Source organism: Stegastes partitus, unplaced genomic scaffold, assembly GCF_000690725.1.
Source record: "Stegastes partitus isolate 25-593 unplaced genomic scaffold, Stegastes_partitus-1.0.2 Scaffold113, whole genome shotgun sequence".
NCBI lineage: Eukaryota > Metazoa > Chordata > Actinopteri > Pomacentridae > Stegastes > Stegastes partitus.
The window spans coordinates 261,314-277,014 of record NW_007577844.1 but is presented as its reverse complement, the minus strand read 5'-3'; the positions used below and the strand labels follow the sequence as shown (position 1 = coordinate 277,014).

The 15,701-nt window shown below is 46.2% G+C and overlaps 1 protein-coding gene across 2 annotated transcripts in view; it reads right to left on the bottom strand.

Annotated features, from left to right (window-relative positions):
* abcb11b (ATP-binding cassette, sub-family B (MDR/TAP), member 11b) overlaps nucleotides 1-10,640 on the bottom strand; it is a 17,756-nt gene extending 7,116 nt beyond the window's left edge. Inside the window, exons 1-26 of one of the 2 annotated variants that reach the window (XM_008278028.1) lie at nucleotides 10,562-10,640; nucleotides 10,407-10,425; nucleotides 9,781-9,810; nucleotides 9,644-9,695; nucleotides 9,258-9,565; nucleotides 8,979-9,066; nucleotides 7,775-7,908; nucleotides 7,524-7,695; nucleotides 6,948-7,072; nucleotides 6,700-6,874; nucleotides 6,428-6,541; nucleotides 6,239-6,349; nucleotides 6,010-6,135; nucleotides 5,377-5,580; nucleotides 5,130-5,300; nucleotides 4,629-4,830; nucleotides 4,457-4,526; nucleotides 4,097-4,150; nucleotides 4,030-4,063; nucleotides 3,777-3,947; nucleotides 3,485-3,589; nucleotides 3,016-3,177; nucleotides 2,190-2,393; nucleotides 1,340-1,581; nucleotides 909-1,065; nucleotides 378-575 (exon numbers count right to left, since the gene is read on the bottom strand). In XM_008278028.1, coding sequence (XP_008276250.1) covers nucleotides 378-575; nucleotides 909-1,065; nucleotides 1,340-1,581; nucleotides 2,190-2,393; nucleotides 3,016-3,177; nucleotides 3,485-3,589; nucleotides 3,777-3,947; nucleotides 4,030-4,063; nucleotides 4,097-4,150; nucleotides 4,457-4,526; nucleotides 4,629-4,830; nucleotides 5,130-5,300; nucleotides 5,377-5,580; nucleotides 6,010-6,135; nucleotides 6,239-6,349; nucleotides 6,428-6,541; nucleotides 6,700-6,874; nucleotides 6,948-7,072; nucleotides 7,524-7,695; nucleotides 7,775-7,908; nucleotides 8,979-9,066; nucleotides 9,258-9,565; nucleotides 9,644-9,695; nucleotides 9,781-9,810; nucleotides 10,407-10,425; nucleotides 10,562-10,640 — 3,507 coding nt within the window. Of the gene's footprint in view, nucleotides 1-377; nucleotides 576-908; nucleotides 1,066-1,339; nucleotides 1,582-2,189; nucleotides 2,394-3,015; nucleotides 3,178-3,484; nucleotides 3,590-3,776; nucleotides 3,948-4,029; nucleotides 4,151-4,456; nucleotides 4,527-4,628; nucleotides 4,831-5,129; nucleotides 5,301-5,376; nucleotides 5,581-6,009; nucleotides 6,136-6,238; nucleotides 6,350-6,427; nucleotides 6,542-6,699; nucleotides 6,875-6,947; nucleotides 7,073-7,523; nucleotides 7,696-7,774; nucleotides 7,909-8,978; nucleotides 9,067-9,257; nucleotides 9,566-9,643; nucleotides 9,696-9,780; nucleotides 9,811-10,406; nucleotides 10,426-10,561 lie in introns of both variants that reach the window. The other variant, XM_008278027.1, reaches the window with a different exon arrangement.
* Nucleotides 10,641-15,701: the final 5,061 nt, after the last annotated feature.

The window sequence follows — 15,701 nt, the reverse complement described above, 5'->3', positions numbered from 1 at the left end:
GCTCGTATCACTCAACAGAAGCAGCCGTCTTATTTTTGACTATGTTTAAGTTATTAATGTCTATTGGTGTTTAACTTGTGAAGTTAAAAGTTAATCACGTACAAAATGTAAGTGGTAAAGTTAAATCTGAGTTGAAATGATTTATTAATAAAGCTGATCAAACACGGTTTGTCAGTAGATACTGCAGTGTCAGCGTTCTGTGAAGATCTGGATGGCAGTGATATTAGAGTGTAAAAGATTCTGCTTTAAAATGTAATATTTAAGACCAATCCATGCAGCTTCATTGCTTCTGCAGTTACAGTACGATGGTAGATATAACTGAAGACCATGAAGCCCTTTGTGCACATGTGCATGGTGCTGCAGCGTGTCCTCCTCACCACTTTGCCCTGGTCAGGATCATAAAACCTCTCCAGCAGCTGCACGCTGGTGCTCTTCCCACAGCCGCTGCTGCCCACAAAGGCCAGCGTCTGGCCGGGCTTCACCGACACATTCAGCCCGTTCAGGACCTGGATGTCCGGCCTGGTGGGGTAGGTGAAGTTACAGTCAATGAACTCTATGTTGCCTTGGAAGTTATCCTGAAAACAGACAGAAGCAGGAGGAGAGAAGACAAACATGAGCTCCAAGGTTAGAACAGGCTTATGTGAGTGTTAGAGTGCCACCTCCTGGTCATAAAGGGCTGCTGAGAGTTCTGTTTCATTTCATGGTAACAGTCGTCTTGGGAGGAGGTTTTATTATCATTCACATCTTTCAAAGGGCACAAAATGATTCTTCTTTTGCATGTCCTGTTTATAATCACAGGACTAACAGTTTTCCTTTGTCTCTTCCTCTACTCTGGATTCCCTGCTGAATGTGTTTTAAAAAACAAAGGTATCTCTCATCTGGTCATAGCAGAACATATTGCTTCATACCCATTTGTCTCCCTTGTCGCTGTAGATGCTGATCTGAGGCACTCGGTCCAGCAGCTGGAAGAAGCGTGCCGCTGATATCTTGGCCTTGGCGTAGTCCGGCGTGTAAGAGGAGGCTCTGCCCAGCGCCGTGCCACTGGTGACGATGGCCGAGATGACCCTGAGCGGAGGCGTACACTGTGACTTATCTTTCACCGAGCAAACAGATCGAGTAACACGGATGTCAATGTCACGTGAGCTCATGTGAGACGGAAACCCAATCTGGTGTCCCTGCAGATGAAGCCTTCAGGTGTCGGGGCCAAGGAGCTTCCACTGAGTCTGATTTTAGCTCAGCTTTCAGTAGATGTACTAACATTTAGGATCCACTGTCACAAGCTTGTCTATACCTTCTTTAAACAAGGTAGTAAATGTAAATGTAGTCCTAATGCTCTCACCTGAACACCAGGCTGAAGTGGAGCCCCTCTTGTCGCACCAAGTAGCCTCCAAACCTGTAGGAGGCGGAGTTGGTCAGGAAGACGACGCACTGGGCAAAGCCGTAGCACGCCCCGTACACGTTGGCCTTCTTCAGGGCGGCGTGATAAGGAGCGTCCAGCTGGGCTTCGTACATCTGCACAAAGTTCCTCTCCTTGCCCAGGCCGGCGATGGTGCGGATGTTGTTCAGGGCCTCGCCGGAAATCTGCAAAAGACGAGGGTTGAGGAGAAGCTTTTCATGTGTGAGGCAGAGTCAGATGTAGATAAAGGAGCTGCTCTGTTCTTATCTATAGCCTGTTCTACGCTGCTGCAGTGAGCCAATTCAGCCCCATAGGGATCATTAAATTTTCATTTAATCCACTTCCCTTGGATGGGTGGGGCTCACCGCATCGGGATGATTAAGATAGCGTCGAGGAAGTTCACAGCACATTGACTTTTGAACACTTTCTTTGGTTGTTTCTGGCTCTCGCTGAGGGTTTTGTCCACTGCATGGCTTCCTCATGGTTGGTGTTAACTCCATGTCTACGCCACCAAACTACAGGAGGAGCTCATGAAATGATATTGTGGCCAGATGTGGTTCAGCTGTGGAGCATTTCTTTAACGGTGAGAAAAAGATGGAGCCTAGAATAGACGCTGTGAAGGTGTTTCTTATCTGCTGTCAGTGGATCAGTCAGCTGATGTCCCCTCAGAGTCCACCAGGATTACCTTCATGATGCTTTTGACTTGTCGCTCTTTAACAATATTGCACTTGTGGGATGTTTTTTTTAAATAGAGGCCAAAACAAAAGAGTGAGATTGTGTCGTGGTATCTGACCCGTCCAGCAGTTTCCATGGCCTGCTTGTCCTGCTTGGCGAACCCTGTGAGCATGCTGGCCTGGAAGCCGCCCGACAGGGCGATGAAGGGCAGGAAACACAGGATGAGCATCGTGAGCTTCCAGCTGAAGTAGAAGGACATGATGACTGCCACGCCGATGTTGGTCAGAGAGTTGACGATCATGCCGATCTGTGAGCCCGTGGCCTGAGAGGACGGTGGGTGGAAGAGAGGAGCAGGATTACATGTAGGTTGTGCTGATTGAAAACTAGATAATCAAAGCAGAATACGTGGAAATGCAGCGTATGATCAAGACGGGAACGAAGAGAAAACACAGAAACTACATGACGGATCAGATTTGACTTCAGGCCTGAATCTGACCTTTTAACAGAAGCTCTGCTGTTAAAAATCTATTTAGTTTCATTGCTGTTATATTTGCATTCCACAAAACATGTGGAGAAAAATGGAATTCCTGTTATTTGTTAAGGTAATTACATATTTAAACATATCTGGACATTTACACTAAATACATTTCTTACATTGATTTAACTCTACGTTGTTTTTTGGTTTTAGGTTGGTTTTCTGACCGGCTGTGTTTTGGAGGTGTTTTAATTGAGGCATCGCAACTTTTCTGTTTGCAAGTCTGGCAACTTTAAAATGATGTTTTGTCAAATTCATTCCTTCTTCTGTTCTCAGCCTCTGCAAAAAACAACAACCAACACCTGAAGGTAGCTGTATTGGAAACTCATCTTATGAAGTCTCCATAATTTTATAGCAGAATATGAGGCTGCGTTTTTTTTTTTTTTTTCCTGACTCGGCTCTAGCTCACCCCTTGCACTTGGGAGGCGTCAGTGGCCAGACGTGTGGTGAGAGCTCCGGGGCTGTTCCTGTGATCATCAAACCAGCCGATCTCTTGGCCCAGCATGGCGTGGAAGCCCAGTCGCCGTAACCGGCGGGTCAGCAGCTCTCCGGACTTAGAGAAGGCGTAACCCTGGAGACGCACACATGAGAAGCATTTTTCATTAAATCCGATATACCCTTGCAGTGATCTCACAGCCAGCCTAATGTAATATATGAGTAATCTGCAAAAAGGGTGTCCTTATCATCCCTCCCACCAGGGGGCCGGAACTCATGAACTGATTATAGAGCAGCGCCTCTGCAGAGTGCAGGACGATGTTTTCATCTGAGGAGATGATATTAATTTACTAAAATAAAGAAGGTCTCCTGTGACTTTTCCCTTCAACCTTGAAGGAGGAGGAAGCAGAGAAGCACTGACGCCTGAGCAGAACGCTACCGACCTGCAGCATCTGGGTGAAGAAGGAGACGACGCCGACCAGGACGAAGAACACGCAGATGCCGTTGATCTCCCTCCTCTGAGCCTCGGGGTCTGTGATGGAGAAAGTCTACACACAGACATGTTTGTGGATGAAGATTAGTCATTATGTTATCCAGAGCCCTGTGTGTAGTTTAGTCTTGTAGTTTGATGGTTTTCAGCTGTGCCCCCCTTAAGTCTACAACCAGAATCCTAAAACATTCACATCCTACACACTGAGCTTGTTTGAAGTCCAACAATCTGATTTCAAACCTCACCGCCAGGATCTGACTGAATAGCAGAGAGTAGACGGGGTTGACGCCTCCGTTTATTGCCGCTCCAATAGATCCGAACAGCATGTAGGGCCACTCGGGTGTGTTGTACTTCAGGATGCGGGCGACTGGAGCCGGCTCCACAGGTTCTTCATCCTCATCGTCAGGGATCGCATTCTGAGCGTGGAGGCAGACAAACACATCAGGCGCTTGTGGTGTTAAACCACCCACACATACACACACCTACACACACACACACCTTGGATTTATCTGCCTGTGACACAGCGTAGGCTCTGGGGCCGAGCTCTCCAGCAATGCCCACGGACGACTCCGGGACCAGGTTGGACAGCTGGGACCGGGACCGCTGGCGGATAGAGGCTCTGCAACAAGCAAGCGGTTTGTGAATCCATATCTATCACTTCTGGCGTGTTTTATACCAGAACATTCTCCAGACTCCAGACTACTGGATGTTGTAGCTGCTCGGTTGTGCTGCTGCTCATTACTGGGTGATGGATCAAACCTCCTCTGTTTGTAAGTGGCTCTGAGTGATAGTGTCCAACTAAATGCCCCGTACATGCATTAAGCTGTTAAATCAAGACAACAGCCACAAGTCTGTCAGCCACAACATGACAACTCTACACACACTCACATAGACGTTACTGGGAGGACTGGTGTGTGTGCAGTACCTTAAACTGGCCCGGTAGCTGCCTGCCCTGGACAGGTTGAGCTTCTCTGGCTCTTCATGACTGTCAGCCACTAATACAACAGAAGTGATGGTCATTTATACTCAATCCTTTACATTTGTAGACAGTTTTCTCAATGGAGGGGAATTTATTGGATCAGAGAGCTTGGACCTACTTTGCCGGGCCTTCTCGTTCAGAGCTTTGTCTCCTTGGCTCTGCAGAGTGACCAGAGTGAAGTAGACGCCCTTCCTCTCCAGCAGTTCGTTGTGTTTGCCTCTTTCTACGGCCCGGCCGTGTTCGAAGCCGACGATCACGTCGGCGTTCTTTATGGTGGACAGCCGATGGGCGATGGAGATGGTGGTGCGGCCCAGACGTACCTATGAGGGAAGACAAGCCTTTTGTTTCTGTCATCGGTTTGGATTGAGATTCCACGCGCCTCCCAAAGTAGTCTGTGTTTTACACCCAGATTACTGCCTCAAAATGAAGTCTGTCCATTTTGTGCACCCTGTTGGCTGTGAAGTGGACTTTGTTACTTCATGCACATTCCTACAAAAGTGAATTACATCAAAATGCAGCATTGGAGGCTTTTTCTGGCTTGCCCCCAGGCCGCACAATTAGAGCCGTAATTATATTGTTAAACCCAAAGCTAATCAGCACACAGACGAGTCAGGCGTACTTTATCCAGAGCTTCTTGAACTATGGCCTCGCTCTCATTGTCGAGAGCGGAGGTGGCCATGTCCAGCAGCAGGATGCGAGGGTTCCTGACCAGCGCTCGAGCGATGGCGATCCTCTGCTTCTGGCCGCCGCTCATCTGGCCGCCGCCCTCCCCCACCAGGGTGTCGAATTTCTGTCAGATTTAAGAGAAACTTGTCAGTTTGCGCCTTTACTTTTCGTTCACCTATAACCTGAAGCTGCCTCTCCACCTGCGGCAGGTCCATGATGAAGTTGTAGGCGTTGGCCTCCTTGGTGGCGGTGATGATGTCCTCCATGGTGACCCCGGGTCGACCGTAGCGGATGTTCTCGGCGATGGTGGTCGCAAACAGCACGGGCTCCTGCTCCACGATGCCGATCAGGGAGCGCAGCCATTGGATGTTGAGCCCTCTGATGTCATGACCATCCAGAGTCACCTGAGATGGAGGACAGAGCAGCTGCTAATGCTAGAACTGATGGATGATGCTATTAAAGCACACTGACGCTGTAATGTGCTTTTTTCTTTTTCTGCAACAATGCGAGCATCAAAAGAGAAGCTTGTTAGTCTGGTGGATAAGCTTCCAATGAGAGGCTATTTCCTTCCTGAGAAGCTGAAAGGAAGAAGAAAGTAAAGCGCCTGTGATTCCAGTAAAAGTGAAAAATGAGGCTGTTAGGATCCACTGGCTGAATAATGAAACAGATTATCCTGTACCTCCATCACCCTCAGGGCATGGTTATTTTTAAAGCGACTAGAATAAAGCTGACATGCGAGGAGGTGGCGGCCACCGTGTGTCGAGGAAATGTTCAGATTTGCCGAGTCGGACCTCTTATAGAGGAACCATAAACGTCCTGAGCTTAACACCTACCATGCCTTCTTTAGGGTCGTAGAAGCGCTGGATGAGTTGGATGGCGGTGCTTTTCCCGGCTCCGCTCGGTCCCACGAAGGCCGTGGTCTCCCCTGACTTCACCGCAACGCTGAGCTGGTCCAGGATCTGAGCAAAGACACGAGTAGGCAGAGGAGAGGTGAGACTTTGTGACAGGTGAGTAAGATAACTTGGGTTGTGTGTGATGATGAGTGTAGAATGATGAAAGCACCTTCACTTCAGGTCTGGACGGGTAGTGGAAGGTCACGTTGTGAAACTCGATGTCTCCTTTGACCTTGTCCAGCTTATAGCCGGCCTCAGAAAAACAGTCGATCTCCGGCTCCTGTCGGTGGCACATTTCAAAAGTGACGAGAGGAAAAGGTTTCCTGTGAAAATACATTAAAATATGAAGAATTCTCACCCTGTCGATCGTCTCAAAGATGATGGTGGCAGCTCCACGGCCGGCCGCAAAGGCCTCCAGACAGGGGGAGGCCTGCCCCAAGTTCATGGCTGCGATCAGAACTCCAAAGAACACCTGAAACAAAGGTGGAGATGTCAGAATAACAAGGAGAGAGAATTCACAATGTGCTTGTAAGAGATCAAAGCTTTACATCGACAAGAAAGTGGCGTTTATGACGGGCATGGAAAGTACAGTTTACTGTCTAGTATACGTGGACATTAGACGTGTGATACCTGCAGCAGAGTTCCTGGCGTGTACTCCTCACTGTCCACCACCAGGGTGGAGCCGTACCAGAAGGCCAGACCGTAGCACAGGAAGATGATCATCCAGATGTATCCAGTGAAAAAGCCCATGATCAGACCCTTCCTGATGCCCCAGCGCTGGGCCGAGACCAGGTTCCTGTCGTACCTTTTAGAAGAACAGAGAAGCTCACCTTAGCGATGCTTATATGGACAAAAGAAAAGCTCTGTTCGTGCTTTACCTTTGAACTTCTTTTTTCTCTCCACCGAAAGCAGCCACAGTCCTGATGGAGGTGAGGACCTCGTCAGCCACAGCTCCAGCTTTGGCGTAGGCCTGCAGCTCCATCCCCGTTAGCTTAGCCACGAACTAGGGTTGAAGCACAGCGACGCAAAGTTGACGGAGAGGAAGGAAACGTCAGGACACGTCGGATCAGAGTGTCACAAGTCAAGTCCTGTCACGAGGAGTCGAGTTAATTCAAGTCGGGACAAGTTGAGACGATAAGGTAAGTCAGTTTACCAAGTCAAAGCAAAAGTAGAAAAGTCAGTAAGTCAGGTCAACAGGTCAAGTCAAAAGAGTTGGTCAACAAGTCAAATAAGGAGAAATCAGTTTGATAACTCGAGAGATTTTAGGATAGGGCATGGGGCGTAGAGCTGATGAAGTCAACACATCAAGTCTGAAGATGTCAAGTCAACAAAATAAGACAAAAGAATAGAAATCAGTAATTCAAGTGAAGAGAATTCAAACCGACACATCAGGTCAAGCCATGAAAAGTCAAAATAAGTGAAAAGACTTTAGGTCAACAGAACCTGAGTCTCACCAAAGCCATGAGACCAGCTCCAACGCCAATCAGAGGACTCGCTGCGATGATGACCAGCGTTAACTTCCATCCTTTCACGAAGCCGACGCAGAAGCCGCACACGAAGGTGGTGAAACGCTGCACAAATATGGCTACCTGGTCCGCGATGGCGTCGTTGATCTTGTTGATGTCGCTGTAACAGAATATAACTACTGTCACACAGACTGCGATGCTCCATCAGACAGAAGTCGTGCCGCTGCCTTCACACTCACTCTGACAGCCGGGTGTTGAGCTCCCCTACGGAGGTGCAGTCGAACCAGCCGATCTCCATCCTCATCACTTTGCTGAAGTACATTTTCCTGATGAGCTGAACCTGCCTGGCGGCGGATGTCACCCACAGGGAGATCTGACAGTTGTAAGGGAGAGATTATGCTCGCATCCGTTAATTGTTGGATGTAGAAGCGAGCGGGGCGGCGGGATGTTATCAGAGCTGGCACACTGCGCTCTGACCTCATTTACGGAGAGTAGAAATCCTACGCAAGGGCCACTCCACTTCCACAGTGAAGACCTGCTCGCTCAGTACGAGGAGGGAGCATGTGAAAGAGCTGCATGATTTGGAGGCTTTACATTTAGTTTTGTAGAGAGTCTCTGTTTTAAACTGACAGAAGGTCGTTTGAAGTGTGCTGTCAGACTGGAAGATGCTGCTGGGTTGTAGGATCCTCGTGTTCTGTCTCCTGACCCACAGTAGGGCAACTAAGAGATGCCTCTTGTAAGTGTAATACTAAATCTCTGGCGTGCTGCCTCGTATATAAATGGAAACTGGTGTGTATCAACCAATAGGGATATTTTAAAATCAATACTTTTGCACACTGCATGTTCAGTTCTTCACTGACCGTATTGACTGATTGTCGTGCAGTAAATCTCAGCTGTCAAGCCTTAGAGATCTCCACATCGTTTGTGTTTACTCAGGTGTGTAATTAGCAGCCCCCCCTCTGCTGATTGAAACCAGTGGATGACTGTGGGAGGAGACGTCCGGGTCTCTGGCCTGGAAGCAGCGTTTAGATCCAGAGTATGAAGGCTCACATTTTGCTGTGTGGTAAATTAGACGGAATTACACCGAAGCTGTTGTTTGGGACCACTGCTGTGTTCTTTAAGAGAGTTTAGAGGTTTGCTACGGGTCTGTGTTTGCATATTAATAAGGCTGTTGGGTTTAGTAAATACCATTTCCAGAGCCTGTGGGAAACCGCCTGAGGTAACTATTTGCAGAAGATCTCACGACACGCCGCTAACATTACAAACAAATAGATAGAAGCGAGCAGGCAGAACACCGAGGAGGGTTCTAGATGTCGCACCATTTCCTTTAATAAGTCTCAGGATCAAGTAGTGTGGTGTCGACTGGATGGACTTTAAGTGGAGACGAGGACGACTCACGACTGATGAGTGTTTCTGAAGACACCCTGACGTTTGAGGACCAACCTGAAAGTATCCCAGCAGGAACACAGCCGCTCCGATTCCAGTGTAGTAGAAGGCAAACAGGGTCATTTCATATTCAATGTTGAGGAGCCTGAAAATCAGCACACGTAGAGTTAATAAATCATTCACACTCAGCGTATGTGCAGTAAATAAGTCATACGTTACAGCTACAGAACCACAGAGACACTTAAACACAGATCTGGAAGTTTTCAAATCACATCTTACATTATACCTCATGTTGGACAGGAAGCCAGCCTCATGCATTTCTCACAACCCACTCACCCACACTGCCTGTGCTTCAGCGGTACCAGCATCTCGAACGTTGAATTGTTGATGAGGCCCCAGCCCGTCAGGTTGGACGGGTCTGCCAGGTCGTACGACGCAGTGTAGTTCCTCTTCCACTGGATGGTGTTGTTGACGCACTCCTTGCGGTCGTCGCTCAGCTCGTTGAGCTCGATGTCGTACTCGATGAAGGTGTCGGTGAGCAGGCCGAACACCAGCAGCATGAGCGGCTGGGCCGAGCCGTGCAGCAGCGCGCATACGCCGCCCACCACCATCATCAGCCGGTCTCTGCATGTGGCGAAGCGGAACTGGACACGAAGCACACGCTGGGGTTAGAAAGGGCAAATCTCTCAAAGAGGGCAAGTAGAGAAAAGTGGAGTCTTTACCAGCTGAAAGAAGCCGACTCTGATGGCTGGTTGAGCCTTGTTTGCCTGAGCTCTGTTGGAAATAGAAGGCCTGTCAGTTTAAATAGAAGGTGAACGTGATTTAATATTCTGGGCCTTTATTGCTGTTCGGTACTCACTTATCATTCTCCTTGGAATTGGCCATGGTCCTGCATGAAGGGAAAAAAAACAGCTTCATCTGGGTTTATAGGAAAACTACTTAACAAATGTGTGACTCACGAGGATTTAATGTGTAATGTATTAAGAAACGACCAAGTCATGTCTGTGAACTGATGCTTTATTAATCAGCTAATGCTTCAGGGGTCATCAATTAACGCTTGGTAATTCACCGTACATATATTGTACATTAACTTTTCATTTATTGGATGATCCATTAAGAGTGGAAGAGTTTAATATTGCACATGAAAGTATGATTCAAACCAAAGGATTTCACATATTTTCTAGGACCAGCATTACGTTACCGCGGCTTCATGGTGAATACTTTGACTTCTGACTGGTTAATTTGATCAATAATCATTGAGTCATCTTTTAAGCAATAAAAAGACAAAGTGTGTCTGCTTTACATCCCTGTAAAGTAAATATCTGATATATTCAAATTGCCACTGTGGTTGGCATTTCTTTGTGTTTTCTGATGCAAAACAATTCATCGATAAAATAAAGAACAATTAACAAAAATGATAAATTTAACCAGAAATACTTAGATCTATGATAAAAATAAAATAATTAGATTAGAAGCTACACTTACATGTAGGACCCGGCTGGTTCTGCAACACAACAACATAACAGGCGTTACAGGTCTGCTCAAACTCAATCCACATTTATGTAAATTAAGTTAAATTAATATTGGAAGTGTCGATCACTACTGGATCAGCATCTTTCTCCAAATAAACCCTCCGTTACCTTCATCAGAAACCTCATAGCTGTAGTTTTCCTGTCCCAGTTTTTTGATGCTCTGTAGTTTCACTGATCCTGTCGGCATGTTGAGTCATCTGGGAAAAGTCAAAAGTTAGATGTTGAACAATCCAGCTTGAGAGGACACGTATTTCATTTCATGCACGGAGGCTCAACCTTACCGATGTGTTTCCTCTGTTGTCCTGGACATGCAGCTGTTACGTCCTCACTGTGAGCTCTGCTTGTGGCAGCCTGTCACTTGGGTACGATCAGAAAAGTGCTGGGTTAAAAAATAACCCGGCGTTAACCCCGTCACCACCTCATATTAGGAAAGAGCGTTTCCCTGAGCTCCCCGCATTGAGCGCCTACTTCTATATGATAACACTGCTTTTATAAAACCGACTTTCATTGACTGAACACAATAATTTATCAGCAGTGATGCTGAGACGAGAGGCTCCATAAAAACATCTATCACCTTCTGGGTATAAATAGATTTCAGAGAAACAACAGCAGGTACCGATGGGAGCAGACTCAATCAGACATCATTTCATTTCAGTTATCGCTTTGTTTAATTAAGGTAACACTAATTACATATAACGAGCAGCGTCCCAGAGGTGGTGAGTAGGTTTCATTTGTAGGCTGTGGGCAGTGAGTCTGTCTTTCCAGTGAAGTTCTCCTCTTAGAAAACTGTTCGTCAGCTTTAACTCAGTCGCATTCCTGGAATTAAATTTCTGATTAAATAAATTAGAATTCCCTGAAACTGTGCAGAGTTCTGACGATGGCTTCACATCAACAGCCACGAGACTCAAGTTTCCCTTAAGCGAACACTTAGATCACAAAATTGTCTCCAGAAAATGTTAATGTTTGCCAGTGAGCTAGCTGGTTAGCTATTTGATAAATGTTAGAGAGTTAGAACCACACTATGACCCAGGTTGTACTTGATCTGTGAAATTAGACTAAAATTATGCAATCTGTTAAAATGATTGATGCTGTGTGAACCTCTACCTGCAAGAGAAAATAAATGAATATTTGAATAAAGCAGGACCTCAGACAGCCTGAGACCTGCAGCACGAGCATTAACCAGGAGAACCAGAACCAACCCAGCGCTTTCTCCAGGGTCCGAGTCGACCCGCTGTCTGCTTTGGCAGCGCCTCACGTGCTGTTATCGAGCAGCGTTGGGCTTGGTTTGAACTCGGGGTCAGGTTGGTTTGTTCGGAGGTAAGTGTCCTGTCGGTTTGTGCTGCTCAGAAGGCCGACGACCTCGCCGGGGCAAACACTTCAACTCTGTTCCTGCATCGTTAATTCACACAAGCGGTGGACTTAAACGAGTGTAATCCTTTGGGTAAAGATGTGTTCTTCACATGAGAAACACAGAAGTCGTGTCCCGCTGGTTGTTTACTCGCTGCAGATTATTCTGGTTGTGTTTCTGGATTATCACGCCAGCTTGCCTTTAAGTCGACTGAATAACGGTAATGAACTGGCAGCGTGAAGTGAAAGCTTCCAGCGGGTCTGAGGAAAGAGTTCAGCTCCACACGACTTGGACAGAACGCTTCATAAGGACCTAATTAGTGCAGGCATTCATTAGCTTTAATTGAAGAGCAAACACTTAAGTGAACACTTTAGGAGGAGACTGAGAGCTGCCCATTGTGGTGGATTTCTAATCTGACTGCCAGCCGGAGCCCACAGAACCATTTAGGGAAGGGGTCAGCCATCTTTAGTCCAGGAGGCTCCAGCCAACCAGGCTGGTCTCTGGTCAGCTGAAGCTGTCACACCATAAACATGTAATCAGATTAAATCCCTTACCTACCTGCCTACATGCACCACAGGTCTCCCCAGAGTCTGATCCTCCTGTCGTGAGCTGCATCTCCTCAGAGCGTGTGATCGTCTCTGCTTACATTTAAACCCTCACAATCTTGGTTTTTGGTGCATCTTGTGACACGGTGCTGCTGAGGCCGATAGATTGTCTCCGACCGACACAATGACGCACGGAGAGCTGGCAGGACGTCCTTATCAAAGCTTCTCCTCACACTTCACATATTATCTGTTTCATGAGTCACAAACTTCTCCAGCCGTCCTGTTCTTATCTCACACGTGTCACCAGTTCAGTGTGTTGATGTGGTGTTTGTGATTCTATACTTCAGCATCTCTGTTGAACACATAAAGAAAACGGTCTCCTTGGACATATAACGTCCAGCAGACGAGGTTCAGACATGTTGACTAACAACAACAACAACAGCACTTTGCACATGAATTGGTGATTTAAAAATTAAAGCAAACAGCAGAAACTCTGGGGTGATAATGAACGATAATAAAGACGATCATTAAGAAAATGAAAATTCTGCTCAGCTGCGTTAATGTATAATAAGGATAATGGTTGTGAATGAGGTGTGGCTTATCAGGGACACTAAATGCTTTTAAGTACTGTTTTGATTCTTATAGAATTAATAGTCGTTATTAAACAGGCCTAATTTCAAAGTGTTGTCTAATCAGAAGCACAGCGTGATTCCTCTCAGGTTGATGTCACGTCTGAGTGCAGTCGTCGTGTTTAAAGTTATGCTGGATTTAGTAAAATAATCTTGTGATTGGAACTAAGCTGTTAATATTTTAGTCTTTTAAGAACCATATAAATGTCATTATACGATATTTAATGTATTTAAATTAAATAATGTGTGCATAAGTGGAGTTTATGTTCTATTTAAAGTAAAGTAATTTTACATTTTTTTGCTCTCTTCCAGCTTTAACCCGACTGGTCGAGGCAGATGACCGCCTTCCCTGATGCTGGTTCTGGTTCTGCCAGAAGTTTCTACCCATTAAAAGTGAGTTTTTTTTTCTTGCCACTAATCAAAGGGAATCAGTTGGATTAGTTGGGTTTCTTGCTATAAGACGATGCTGCCATCATGTCTTTAGCTGACTGTAAAGTCCACATTTTAGCAGATTGTTAAAATCAGGGGTGGGTATCAATACTCTGATCTGTGCTTTCTGATGGGGGCTGCAAGGTGGCTCGGTGGTTAGAACCGTCGTCTCCAAGGAAGAAGGTCGCCAGTTCGCGTCCCAGTCCCAGGATCTTTCTGCATGAAGTCTCCATGTTCTCTCTGGGTTCTCCGGCTTCCTCCCACAGTCCAGATCCATCCATCTATCATCTCTACACCTTAATCCTCACTAGGGTCATGGGGGGCTGGAGTCTATCCCAGCTGACTCAGGGTGAAGGCAGGTTCACCTGGACAGGTAACCAGTCTATCACAGGGCTACACTTAGAGACAGACAACCAAGCACACTCACATTCACACCTACGGACAATTTACAATCACCAATTAACCTCAGCATGTTTTAGTCAGAATCAGTGAGCTGCTGGGTGTTCACTACATGTAGCTGTAGGTTCAGTGGTTAGCACCGTGGCCTCGCAGCAAGAAGGTCGCCGGTTTGCGTCCCGGTGAGGACACCCGGGATCTTTCTGTGGAGTCTCCATGTTCTCCCCGTGCAGCGTGGGTTCTCTCCGGGTTCTCCGGCTTCCTCCCACAGTCCAGAAACATGCTGAGGTTAATTGGTGATTGTAAATTGTCCGTAGGTGTGAATGTGAGTGTGCTTGGTGAGGATTAAGGTGTAGAGATGATGGATGGATGGACTTTCTGATGTTTTTGTGTTTTCTTTAAGGGAGAAAAATAGACAAATTAAGAACAGAATTGCTTTATCTTCTCATATAACCACTAATGTTGTGTTGATGGGAACGATTAGAGAACTGTGGACGGTGTTGCAGGTTCATTAAACTGTCCGACAGTATTTCATCATTAAAAAGCTCCACCTTGAACAGATATTTGGTAAATGTCAGTACATCATGTTTTATGTTCTTCAGTTAAAAAATGAATGCAGGTTTTAATAGTTTTAGCAAAGCAAACGGTTGAAGTACGTCTTCTACCACGAACGCTGACATTCAGTCAGAAAAACAACTGAAAATAAAGGAAGACTGTTTATCTGCAAATCCAGTCGCTCTGTGCTCTAAAAGTGAAACTAATGTCCTAAACGACGATGATATGAAGCTGCTGAAAGAATAAATAAGTTTAATTTAACAGCAATAAAACACCGTTCCACTGCTCTGTTTAATACATCCAGGGTGTTTCTTGGCTGCTGATGTGTAATTTCGGCAGATATTGCGGTTAAACACATATTACTTCATCCTCCTGTGGACTCTTCATTATCTCATAACACCACAGAGGTTAGCTTTCCGCCACAACACAGGTGAGCGCCTGAGCCCAGAAAGTGTTGCCGTGTTGTGACATCCCGGCGGCCTGAACTCCAGGTCGTTGCCCTCCTCTGGCTCGGCTTCCTGCTCGGCTCCGTGTTGTATACAAGCAGTGTGGTTTCATTCGACCGCTGCGAGTTTTAAATGCACACACATCAGGCAAAGTACAGGCTGTAGAATATCACCTTTAAACCAGATAACAGCTCAACATGTGTTTGAGGAAACTGCAGAATTAAAGCCAGAAATAAATATAGAATTAGACAGCTCAGATTACACCCTGCATGTAATCCCAGCCTGCTATGTCAGGAGTATTCCCCTCTGCTGGAAGTACAAAGTCTGATCCATCAGTGAACAAAAGAGGAGGTGGAATCTAAATCAACAACCAGATCTAATATTGATGCTCTCTGCTGCTGCTGCTGGTTTGTTTAAGCCATTAAAGTTTAAAAAACAGGCGTAAAGTGGGCCTATATTTTATGTTTTAATCATGTGAGACAAACACAAAATGCTTGTTTCTTATTGATGAAGCCGTCATCAGTTATGTATGAGCTCAGACGTGTGATTTATATTATTTATATAAGAGCGACTGATTGGATATGCACGCTGCACATGAAAACAGGCGTGTGTTCGTAGGTGGTCGTGAACCGCCGGTCATTCACCGCTGCCTTCAAGTGCAGTCAGGAAACCACAGAGAGAGAGACTCTGTCGAGGACACAGAGGAAGAGGACGTGTTCACGGGTCAGAAAAATATGACTGAGTTCAGTCTGGCAACAAGAAAAACGCACCAACTGTAAAACCGTTGATACAGTTTAAATAAAGAATCTGCAGTTTCTTGTACAATTATGTCGCAATTCAGAACACAAAGAAATGAATTAAATAGAATTTCAAAGGTTTTTGTTTTCTGTTGCCAGAATC